Source organism: Lissotriton vulgaris, chromosome 2_1 (assembly GCF_964263255.1).
Source record: "Lissotriton vulgaris chromosome 2_1, aLisVul1.2, whole genome shotgun sequence".
NCBI classification, from domain to species: Eukaryota; Metazoa; Chordata; class Amphibia; order Caudata; family Salamandridae; genus Lissotriton; species Lissotriton vulgaris.
In genome coordinates, this window is record NC_141687.1 from 1,972,172,557 (window position 1) to 1,972,184,710 (window position 12,154).

General features: G+C 52.3%; 1 protein-coding gene across 1 annotated transcript in view; it reads left to right on the forward strand.

Moving 5' to 3' along the window:
* LOC147733583 (protein regulator of cytokinesis 1-like) overlaps positions 1–12,154 on the forward strand; it is a 394,866-nt gene that overhangs the window by 337,440 nt on the left and 45,272 nt on the right. The window contains exon 8 of the mRNA XM_086958172.1: positions 1,015–1,151. Coding sequence (XP_086814298.1) covers positions 1,015–1,130 — 116 coding nt within the window. The 3' untranslated portion in view covers positions 1,131–1,151. The remainder of the gene's footprint in view (positions 1–1,014; positions 1,152–12,154) is intronic.

A 12,154-nucleotide genomic window follows, 5' to 3' on the forward strand; every position in this document is an offset into this window, starting at 1 on the left:
TTACAGGTCCAAACCCTGAGACGTAACTACACATTATAATTCTTTCGTTCTCTGGTAATATCTGTGTTAATCTTATAAGCCAAGATGCTCTTCTAAAGGAAGAGTGAGTCACCAGGTGTTTGCACCTGGGTCTGCTGGCATGCACCTGGCTGAAGGCCAATGGTTGCTTCTGTAGGGGAATAATTTGTAACCCATTTTCAAGTGAGTGAGAAGAGATGTAGCCTAATGGTCAGACCTGCTGGCTTTGGAACTGGTGAATCAGGTTAAAGTTCCAACATCAGTCCAACGTCCTGTGATTCTGGGCAAAACCACTTTATCTCTCTCGTGCCTTTAAAATAATAGAAGAAATAAAAGAACTTGACACTGTACACATTCTGTTGCTCATGGAAAGCGCTCCAAGGCCTTCAAACTGAGTTTGTGCTATGTAAAAGTGACAAAAAATGAGATGGGTGCTGAATATTGTACATTATGAATATTGGCTCAGGTTCCTGTTGGGATCATCACAAGCACTTCTTTAAAAAATCTTTTAATTTCCAATTTGACAGGCTATGTCAGATCACCATTTTTCTAGAAAATCGATCTGTGGAGAGGTTCCCCTCATCTCAGAAATGAAGGGGAAATGTATTCCTGCTTTTTTGAAAAACAAAATAGAAGTAAGAAATTCCAATTTTTCCAGGTTTGAAAAGAGCAAAAAGTTTGTTTTAAAAAAACTCCATGTAGTAACTGTTATTCTAGTATGCCTTTGTTCCTCTTCTTCAAGATACTCCTCTGTCCTATCGTGTCTATACTTTTTCAGGAGAGTATCCCATCAACCTGTTTAAAAATTCTGATTCTGTGAGAAATGTTCTGGTATGCTATCCTGCATTCAGGGCTACCCATAAATTGTGACAACAGGGGGACTATGGTATAAGAAAGCAACGTATCCAAGTTGTGTTGCTTGTATTTCCTGAAGCAGCAACAGTTTAGAAATCTAAGATCTTATACTAAAGCTATGAATCATTCATTTATTTACAGCAGCTTGTACAGAGGACCTACTCACTCTTCATGAGGATGAGCTCATGAGGATCAAGCACCATTATGAAGTTCACAAAGAGTTGTTTGAAGGTGTGCAACACAGGCAAGACAGCTAGCAGCGTTATTTGGAATTAGAGGTAATTATGAGAGTAAAACACTACCCTGACTACAAATGTTTACGAATGGTCATTTGGAAAATTTCCCTTTATATACATTTTCTTTCAACTTCAGTCAGGATTTTGCCACATGGTTGAAAGTTGTAGATATCCTCCTATCTTTTGCTGTTCTGTATTTATCTCCCTTGTGGGTTGTCCTTTAAATGCACTTGAAATATGGTTCTTTCTTTGTTTTTTTTTCCATAGAAATACCTGATAAATGTTCACAGTATTAATCATTGCAGTTTCGAGACATGGAGTGACCTCTGACCCTGTCTTCAGGTTAGGTCGCCCCACGCCTCTGCCGCCTGCTCTCCCCGGTCTCCTGCTGCCTCCTGCCGCTCGTTTTTTTCCCGCCGCTGCTCCCTGCGGCCCCGCCCCCCCCCCCAGACCCCTCTGTCTCCCCATTCTCCGCCCCGCTCCCGCCACCCAGCTGCTCCTCCCTCCCGTCAGCGCTCTTAAGGAGGCCACGCAGCAGGGCAGGGAGCGACCTCTGACCCAGTCTTCAGGTTAGGTTGCCCCCACGCCGCTGCCGCCTGCTCTCCCCGATCTCCTGCTGTGTCCTGCCGCTCATTTTTTCGCGCCGCTGCTCCCTGCAGCCCCGCCCCCGGACCCCCTGTCTCCCCATTTGCCGCCCACTCCCTCCACCCAGCTGCCCCTCCCTCCGGTCAGCACTCTTATGCAGACTACGAAGCGACCACGCAGCGGACGCGCCGCTGGCGCAAGCCAGTCTGCACCCGTTCGCGCCTGGACCGCGCCCAGCGCCAGGACCCCTGGCCCCCAACGATGCCAGCCCACTCGATGAACTTACGACGACGCCGCCGCCACCCTCAACGCCGGCCGGAACCCCACCTGCCACCGAGACAACGCGAAACGCACCCACGAACCCTTCACCTGCCAAGCCTGCCTATTCTCCTGCCTCCGAACCGGCACCGCTCCCGCCAAGCCAGGGACCAGCAGCACCCACCTCAAGTGCATCCTGCTCAACACCCGCTCCGTCCACAGACACTCCGTCGAACTCTGGAACCTCCTCGACACAACCTCACCAGACGTCGCCTTCCTCACAGAAACCTGGATGAACTCCTCCTCAGCCCCCGACATCGCCATAGCCATCCCGGAGGGCTACAAGATCACCCGGAGGGACCGCGTCAACCAAACCGGAGGAGGCATCTCCATCGTCCACAAAAACACCATCCGAATCACGACCAACTCCGACGACACCCTCACCGCCGCCGAGCACCTCCACTTTCAGATACACACCGACCCCAAGACCACCCTCAGAGGCACCCTCATCTACAGACCCCTGGGACCACGCACACAATTCAGCGAAGCCATCGCAGACTTCATCAGCCAGCACGCCCTTACCTTCTCAGACTACATCCTCCTAGGAGACCTCAACTTCCACCTGGAGAACAACAATGACAGCAACACCCCTGCCCTGCTGGACAACCTCTGACTCAAGCAACTGGTGAACACCCCTACCCACTACGCCGGCCACACGCTAGACCCCATCTTCTACTCCAGCAAGCACATCTCCTTCAGCCACTCCACTGGACTACACTGGACAGATCACAGCTGCGTCCACTTCAACTTCAGAAGAACCACGACACACCACCACTCGCAACAGGTTCCCTGCAGATGCTGGAGCAAGATCACCGCCGACCAACTCACCACCTCCCTCAGCCAGAACTCTCCCACCAACACGAGGGACCCCAACGAAGCAGCCCGGAACCTCACACAGTGGCTCACCAACTGCGCCGATGACCTCGCGCCACTGAAGAACCCTCCCAACAGACCCGGCAGCAAGAAAGCCTCGTGGTTCACCAACGACCTCAAAAACTCCAAGAAAACCTGCTGCACCCTTGAGAAAGCCTGGCGCCACGACCAGACAACGGAGAACATGACAGCCCTCAAGAACGCCACCCGCAAACACCACCAGCTGATCCGCACCACCAAAAGGACAACATTCAAAGAGCGTCTGGACAACAACAGGAAGGAACTCTTCAACATCGTTAAAGAGCTCTCCAACCCCAGCGCCTGCAACAACGACCTTACACCCTCACAAGACCTCTGCGACTCACTCGCCTCGTTCTTTCACCGCAAGATCGCCGACATACACAACCGCTTCGGCGCACAGACCACGCACCCAACCACCGAACCAGCGCCCCCCACCAACACCCTCTGCAACTGGACCTCGATCAGCACCGAAGACACCACCCGCACGATGAACACCATCCACTCCAGCTCCCCCACCGACCCCTGTCCACACCAAATCTTCAACAAAGCCGACTCCATCATCGCACCCCAACTCCGGGACATCATTAACAGCTCCTTCGCATTCGCCACCTTCCCGGAGTGCTGGAAACATGCCGAGCTCAGCGCCCTCTTGAAGAAACCCACCACGGACCCCACGGACCTCAAGATCTTCCGCCCCATCTCGCTCCTCCCTTTTCCTGCCAAAGTCATCAAGGAGACCGTCAACAAACAACTCTCCGCCTTCCTCAAGACAAACTGATCCCTCTACCCCTCGCTGTCCGGTTTCCGAGCAAACCACAGCACCGAGACTGCCCTCATTGCAGCTACCGACGACATCAGGTCCCTGCTCGACAACGGGGAAACAGCTGCACTCATCCCCCTGGACCTCTCAGCAGCCTTCGCCACCGCATGTCACCGCACCCTGATACAACGCCTCCGCAACACCGGAATCCAAGGAACGGCCTTGGAGTGGATCGTCTTGTTCCTCGCCGGAAGAACCCAGAGAGTCCGCCTTCCCCGTTCCGATCCGCGGCCACCGAAGTCATCTGCGGCGTTCCGCAAGGATCCTCGCTCAGCCCCACCCTCTTCAACGTCTACATGAGCCCCCTTGCAGCCATCGCAAGCCAACACAACCTAAACATCATCTCCTACGCCGACGACACCCAGCTGATCCTCTCCCTCACCAATGACCCCGCCACCGCCAGAGCCAGCCTCCATGATGGAATGAAGGACGTCGCCGAATGGATGAAGCTCAGCTGTCTGAAACTGAACTCCGACAGGACGGAAGTCCTCATCCTGGGACCATCTCCCTCTGCCTGGGACGACTCCTGGTGGCCCCCTGCCTGGGCACCGCCCCCAAGCTGACGGACCATGCTCGCAACCTGGGCTTCATCATGGACTCCTCCCTCACGATGTCCAAGCAAGCCAACGCTGTCTCGTCATCCTGCTTTAACACCCTGCGCATGCTCCGAAAGATCTCCACTGAAACCAGGAACGGTCACCCAGCCCCTCGTCACCAGCCGACTGGACTACGGGAAAACCCTCTACGCTGGAACCACAGCCAAACTCCAGAAAAGACTCCAGTGCATACAGAATGCTTCTGCACCACTCATCCTGGACATCCCTCGCCACAGCCACATCTCTGCCCATCTGAAAGACCTGCACTGGCTCCCCATCAACAAGAGGATCACGTTCAGACTCCTCACCCACGCACACAAGGCTCTCCATGACGGGGGTCCCAAATACCTCAACAGCCGCCTCGCATTCTACACACCCACTCGCCAGCTCCGATCCGCCAGCCTCGCCCTCGTCCCACGAATTTGCAGATCCACCGCCGGAGGAAGATCCTTCTCCTACCTGGCGGCCAAGACATGGAACTCCCTCCCCACCCACCTACGGCTGACCCAGGATCATCTCTCCTTCAGGAAACAACTCAAGACCTGGCTTATCGAGCAGTAGCGACTCCCCATTCCCCCAGCGCCTTGAGCCCCTAGCGGGTGAGTAGCGCCCTCTACAAATTTGCTGATTGATTGATTGATGGAAAACTTTTTGTTCCGTATGTTATAGATGTCATGGTATTGATGTTTCTGTGGCTTAATGTGTTGGCCAACTGATAGTTTGCTGTGATGTTCTTGCTATGTCTGGGGTAATATCACAAAGCAAACTGACTCTTGGGCATGAAAGAGTATTTTAATTTTAGGAGAAGTAGTTTTAGGATGCCATCCAAGATCAATCTTGGTGAGCTTATTTTTTAGTAAATATTGTAGAGCTTCACAGTGCATGAGCAAATATTGTTTTGACTTATTGTACTGTATGCCGAGTTCACAAGGATGGAAATGAAATGTATTACTCTGACCTATATCATGCTGAGCAAACCTATTGAATGTTTGTACATAACATTTCTCCGTTACACAAGTGCACTTTGACTCTGTTTGCGTGATACATTTAGCCAGGAGAGAAAAATGACCAAGCATATATCCAAAAACATTTCAATTGACTCTTGCAATGATTATTTCTCCTTTAAGGGATCTCTTCCGATAATCATAACTGAATTGTCCTGGCTACGCTCGGAATCCCTTACTCTATATAGTTCTTACTAGGAAAATCAATTTTCCTTAAAGAAAATGGAAATTTGGGATCCTGTTGAATTTGTATTGATTAATGAAACTTGAGCTAATTTTATTTTTTGGTAAAGTTACTAAATAATAGAGACAAGCTTCCACAATTAAAAAAAAAAAAAAGAATATATATATATTGAGCACAATGTAACTTCATAGGCAGTCAATAGAGGCTGGCAAGAGCACTGCCAATGCTCCCGTTAAAGGGAGCATATTCAACCCGTGTGCCTTGATGCCAGGTAAGTGACATTGTTCCAGTTATTTTATTCTGGCTCCTGGAGCACTTTTCTTGACCTTTCTTTTCCTGAATTGATTTCCCAAAATCTTCGCTTTTGGATACTTGTTTCATGCCTTTGGTCTTCAGCATGGTTTTTTTGTAGTTTTTGTTTTGGGGAGTGTTTAGTTTCAAAGAGAAATTATATATTTCTATGTGAATTGGCCTTCCTCTAGTAGGAAGAACATGCAGACTGGTCTGTGAATCATCTACAGTCTCCCCCCGATCCTTCACCTAGAAAAGTGCCCCCACCATATCAAATTTTTTCAAGGCGGTCCTTCCTGCACGGAGAGAAGATTTGTCTCCATGGAATACAAAAGGGCTGGTGAAGGCTATAAGAGTAGACTTTGGTGAGGTCAAAGGGGCATTTAGAGGGAGGTCACGCTACTTTTTTTGTATGTAGTCTTTTTAAGTTTTAGCACAACATACAATTCAAGTTTATCACAGTTGTTTTTGCCAAGTACATTTTTCTTGAGAAACTGCTAACATTTCACCTAGTAGGAAAGTGCCCCCACTTTTTGCCAAACTGTTGATGTACTTTGAGTGTGCCATGTGAGCTACTCCAGCCATTTGCTGCAGCCAGCAACTGGCCCCCACCGGTTCTAACCCCCACTTTGGGCGGGAGAAGCGGCGGAAAAAGATGGAGAGGTGAATCCACCTTTGCCAACTCAACCCTTCAGGTGGGGCAGGCGAGGTGAGGCACAATTCAGTCCCCGCCACCTTGCAGATTGGGGGGGGGCGGAGGCGGGTAACCAACCAATCAATCAGTGAGGCTTATGCCCCCCCTCCCACTGGAGGTTGGCATAGGGGGTATACCCACCCCAAGGAAGGGAACAATTTGTTTAGACCTGTAGCACCCCTAAATGTAGTATTTAGGGGCAACCCTGAACCTTGCCTCTGCAGAGGAGAAGAAACCAGGAAGACGACAGAAGGGCCATGCTCAAGAAGAAGACACCAACTGACTTGGCCCCAGTCCTACCGACCTGTCCTGAACTCGACTGACTACAGCAAAATCCCGGTGTTTCTTGTAGCCTGCTGCCCCCAATGACCAGGAGGAGCTGCCCTGCCTTCCCAAAGCAGACTTTGATTCCCATGAGCACCGGATTTGCTCACCAATGGACTCTGGCTAAATCCACGAGTCTGTACCCAAAGCCCACAGCCTGAGTTAGAGTGGCCCAACACCACAATGAGATCTCCCCTGCGATCCTGACCTGGGTTCTGGTGATCACTGACCTGCCTCAAGTCTCCAACTGATGCCTGCAGCCTGTTTCTGAAGGCTAAAACCCCCACCCCAGACTGCAACCTGAGCCAGTAAGAAAAACCAGACGCCAAAAGACACCGCTGCACCCGATGTACCACGGCCTTGGGTGGCCCAACCGACGGTGTCCCTGCATCCCAACTTACCTCTCCAATCAGTGGTCGCCTCCAGAAGTAGTTATTTCTTGAGCCTGCAGTATTTGTTGCTCCCGGAGAATCCCCATTGAAATCAGCTAGGCACCCAACGCCAAAACAGCATCCTCCACCCGGCTGCCCCTGTGCCTCTGTGGGTGCACCTTGAGTGCTAAAATGGATCTCCCTCTGCCCTGAGCCTAACACCAGGAGCTTTGCTCCCACAACCTTGTGGCCTGCTTGTGAGCAGCCACCAACCGGAGGTCCTCTATCCCCCTTTTGATAACATTGGGCCTCAGCACTTTGCACCCGGCTGCCCTGGTGCGCTGAGGGTGCATCCTTGATCCTGGGGAACCCTGGTTCTGTAGTAGGGGATATCTGTGTATAGTCATAATCTAGTGAATAGTCCCGCCCATGTGCGTGGACCCCGGAGCCATCAAAAATAATCTCTTAAACTGTCTTCTTTGCAGTCCTGCCTAGACACTTAAGAGAAAAGTAAGACGAATAATGCAGCCTAACATATACAAGGCTACCAAGGCCACCGCTTCATCTAATCCAGAGGTCTTCAAACTTTGTGATGCCTTGTAAAACCTTTTTAGGCTTAAGGACCCCCTCCCAACAAAAGTTTCTAGAAACTGGTACTCCTCATCATCAACAACTATTGACAACCATACATGCGCCTGTTAGACCTCATTTTTTTTTTTTAAATATATATTTATTGCAGGAATTAGCCAAAGTTACATGTCAGATCAGCAATACATTTGTAGGAATAAAAGGGTAGAAACATCCGATCCCCCCTGAGAAAACATTGTGGGTACACAGCCATTCAGCCACAACCCAAGGGTCGGGCGGCGTCTTCTTACATAGAACGCAGGTGGGGATCTGGTAGAACGTCGAAGCTGATCCGGATAATCCCATGGGCTTCGTCTGCTTTTCTAGATCAACCTAACAGAAAAAACTCCCCCCCAACAGTCTCATGATTCAACTCCCTCCCCCCGCCCAACCCCGCCATCAGTGTATAGTGGTATGTGTAGGAAGAGCTTATGGGAAAAAACCCCAGATGACTGTATTGAGATCCGTATCGTGGACGTCTAACGGGACTCAGGTTGTGCTGCATCATCACCCTCGGAATCGCAGTAATCCCTAAGGGCCTGCACTATTGTCTCCCATTCCAGTGCTGATTCTAGTGCCCTCTCGTTGTGCTGCCGCCTCGCCAGTTGGTATCGCAGAGTGCTCTCCCCCGCAGCCCACTTCAAAAGTTTGTTGTGCCATTTAGCTCCCGTCAGACCAACTCTTGCCTTCCAATTCCTGGTTATCTCCCGTTTAGCGAGGACGAGCCCCAAATCAATAAATTTGCTTGAAATTTTATTTTTAGGGGTATGCGGGAACCAGTGTAAGAGCCCCACCGCCGCGTCGACCGTCAAAGTTCTCCCCGTTTTCATATCTAAAGTGTCCTCGACCAAAAGCCAGTATGAGGACAGCGCCGGGCAGGACCACAACATATGGATGAGGTCTGCCTCAGGCGCTCGGCATCTGGGGCAATCCGCTGTATCCGTGGCGAAGTATTGCTGAATTTTCGCTGGGGTCAAGTAAGCCCTGTGGAGTATATAAAAATGAACCAGTTGAAACCGGGCATGGCGTGCTCCCTTCCAGGCTCGGCGCATGAGTTGTGACCAGGCCGTCTCCGGTATCTCTTTCCCTATGTCTGCCTCCCAATGATTCCGCAGTGTGGTGAGGGGGGGCAAGCCCTCGTTAATCAATCTGGTATACAGGCACGTGACTGCCTTGACCGTCCCCGCGGACATCATAACGTACTGGCACACCGGAGACGTAGGCGGTTCCTCTAGACCACTTTTCCAGTACGTCTGAATCGCTCTAACCAGAGCCGTGTGCAGGAGGAAGTCGCCTCGGGGAACATCAAAACGGTCTAGAATCTCTTGGAAGGGCAGTAACACCCCGTCCTCATAAAGGTCCCCCACCAATTGCAATCCTGCGTCTTCCCACTGTCCTAGGCGCGACCAGTCTCCCCCGTGAGGCAGGGCCGTCAGCATCCCCAGCGGTATTTCTGGTGCATATGGAAGCCTCAGCTGTCCCCGGGCGTGGGCGCGATTCCAGCATAATCTAATAGTCTTTTCCTCGAGCGTCAGGTCCTGCAGGGCCAGACGCTGGCGTAGTGCGATGAAGGAAATGACATGCCTAGGCATTCCCGTACCCCTCCCAACCTCCGGGCCACGAAACTCCCTCGCGATTTCCTGGGTGAAGGTCTGCAATTGAGCTGCCAGATAATATTTCTCAAAATCTGGCACCGCAAGGCCTCCTTTTGATTTTGGTCTCATCAGCGTCTTGAGAGCCACTCTCTGGCGGCCCGATCCCCAGAGGAACCCCACCACCATGGATCTCAAAAGCCGAAAGGTGGCCGGCGGGATCCAAATCGGAAGCGCTCGAAAGTAGTATAGCAACCGGGGAAGTGCCACCATTTTCAATAGTGCAATCCGCCCCGCCACCGGCAGGGTAGCCCAAAATTCCATACTACCTCGCAACGCGCGAGTACAGCGGGCTATATTGCCGTCCAGAAGGTCGGTGGGGTCATGGTATATGTACACCCCCAGGTACTTGAGGCAGCTAGGTTCCCACCTAATCTCTCTGCTGGTGTCGGGTCTGGGCGTTCCCCTGCGAACCGGGAACAGACAAGTCTTGGCCCAATTCACCCGAAGGCCCGAGACCTCCCCGAAAGAAGTCAATGCCTCAGCAGCCCCATCCAAAGCGGTACTCGAATTCTCGAGGAAAAGCAGCAGGTCATCAGCATATAGCGAGATATAGTGCTGGCCAGATAAGGTCTGCAAACCGCCGAAAGAAACTCCGGACCGGATTGACCGTGCCAGTGGCTCCACCGCTAACGCGAAGAGCAATGGGGATAGCGAGCATCCCTGCCTCGTGCCTCGTTCTACTGGGTATCGTTGGGAGATCAGCGGGCCTGCTCTCACCCTGGCCGACGCCGAGGTATAAAGCACCGTGGTCCACCTGACAAAGCCCTCCCCTAGACCAAAGCGTAGCAACACTCTGCGCAGGTAATCCCATTCCAAACTATCGAAGGCCTTTTCCAGATCGACCGAAAGGACCATCGGGCACAGGGCCTCCGTGTGCGGTTCCCCTAACAAGCGAAACAACCTGCGAATATTCATGGTCGTGTTACGTTTGGGTATGAATCCTGCCTGGTCCTCGTGCACTAAAGAGCGCATGTGTCCTAGCAGCCTCGATGCCAATATGCTGCTTAGGATTTTGTAATCGACCGTTAACATTGATAACGGTCGGTAAGACGCCGGGTCAGCTGACTCTCTACCAGGTTTGAGGAGGGGAACTACTAAGGCCTCACGCATCGAGCCGGGGAGACGTCCCAAACGCTTCGCGTCTCTGTAGACAATCAACAGTCGGGGCGCCAATAGGTCTACGTAGGTGGAGTAGAATTAGACCGGAAGTCCGTCAAGGCCCGGGGTCTTATTCCTCGCCATCCCCTTAATGGCGCTACGGATTTCCCCCAGTTCGATGTCGGAGCCCAGGGCCTTCGCCACATCGGGCTCCAGCGCTGGCATCTCCAAGGGTTGCAAATAATCATCAATCAGGGCGGGGTCTCTGGTCGGGTTACTGCGATATAGCCGTTCGTAGTAGCACTGGTAACAACCTAATATCTCCGGTTGGGTGTGCACCTCAAGCCCCTCCGCTGTGCGCATGGACGTCGTCAGAGAGGTCCGGCGCGTGGGATTGGCCAACCAAGCTAACAGCGCGCCCGACTTATCCCCCTCCGTGAGCGACCTAGTGGTGTAGGCCTTATAATCGAAGCAGCGCAGTCTTTCAACTTCCGCCGCCACCGCCTCCCTCGCCGCAGCAGTACGCTCCTGGAGTTCAGGATGGCCGGGGCGGCGAAGTTCCATCTCACGGAGCTTCCGGTCAGCCGTGGTCAGGTCATCGAGGATGACACGTCGCATACCCACCTTCTTAGAGATACAATAGCCCCTGACCACTACCTTAAACGCGTCCCATTCTGACGCTCTCGATCCAGCAGTGCCCCCATTGGTCGCAAAATAATAAGAAATTTTGTCCTCCAGGTCCGCCCTAAAGACTATGTCCTCTAAAATCTCCGGGCGCAATTTCCAGGTGGGCACACGAGGGGTCCCGGGAAACCAACGGAAGTCCGCTAGGAGGGGGTTGTGGTCCGAGATGGTCCTAGTCAAATATTCAGAGCGCACCGCCGCGGACACCAACTCAGCCGATCCCAGAAACCCATCTAGCCGCACGTGCAATTCGTGTAGGCCGGAAAAGTAGGAATAGTCTCTAGAGTCAGGGTGCTGCGCTCGCCAGATGTCCGTGAGCCCCCAGTGCGTCTGCCATTCCTTCCTCCCTTTAGCCACTCGCCGGACTGGAGAATCCGGGAGGGGCGGTGTGAGCGGTCGGCCTCCACGTCCACTACTGAGTTAAAATCACCACCTAGTAAGAGGGTTCCCGAGAGAAAATGGGCCAAGGAGCACGACAACCCGGAGAGGAAGGCAAGCTGGTCCACATTAGGTGCATAAACACAACAAATATTCAGGTCCCTACCGCCCAATATGCCGGAGATAGCTACATAGCGACCCTCCGGATCCACCACCGATTTTGTAACCTGCAAGGGAACCCCAGCTCTTATCCATATGAGCGCCCCCCTCGCGTAAGCTGAGTATGAAGTGCAGAAGACCTGCCCTCTCCATCTACGTTGCAGCGCCACCCCTTCCGCCTTGGTGAGATGTGTCTCCTGCAGCAGCGCTATTTGCACCCCTCTACGCACTAGATAAGCGTGAACCTTGTGACGTCTGGACATAGTGTGAAGCCCCCGTACATTCCAAGTGATGCATTTTACATTAGAGATCTCAGCCATTGTCCCACATCGTCTGTCCCGGGCTTTCCCACCAACGCTCAAA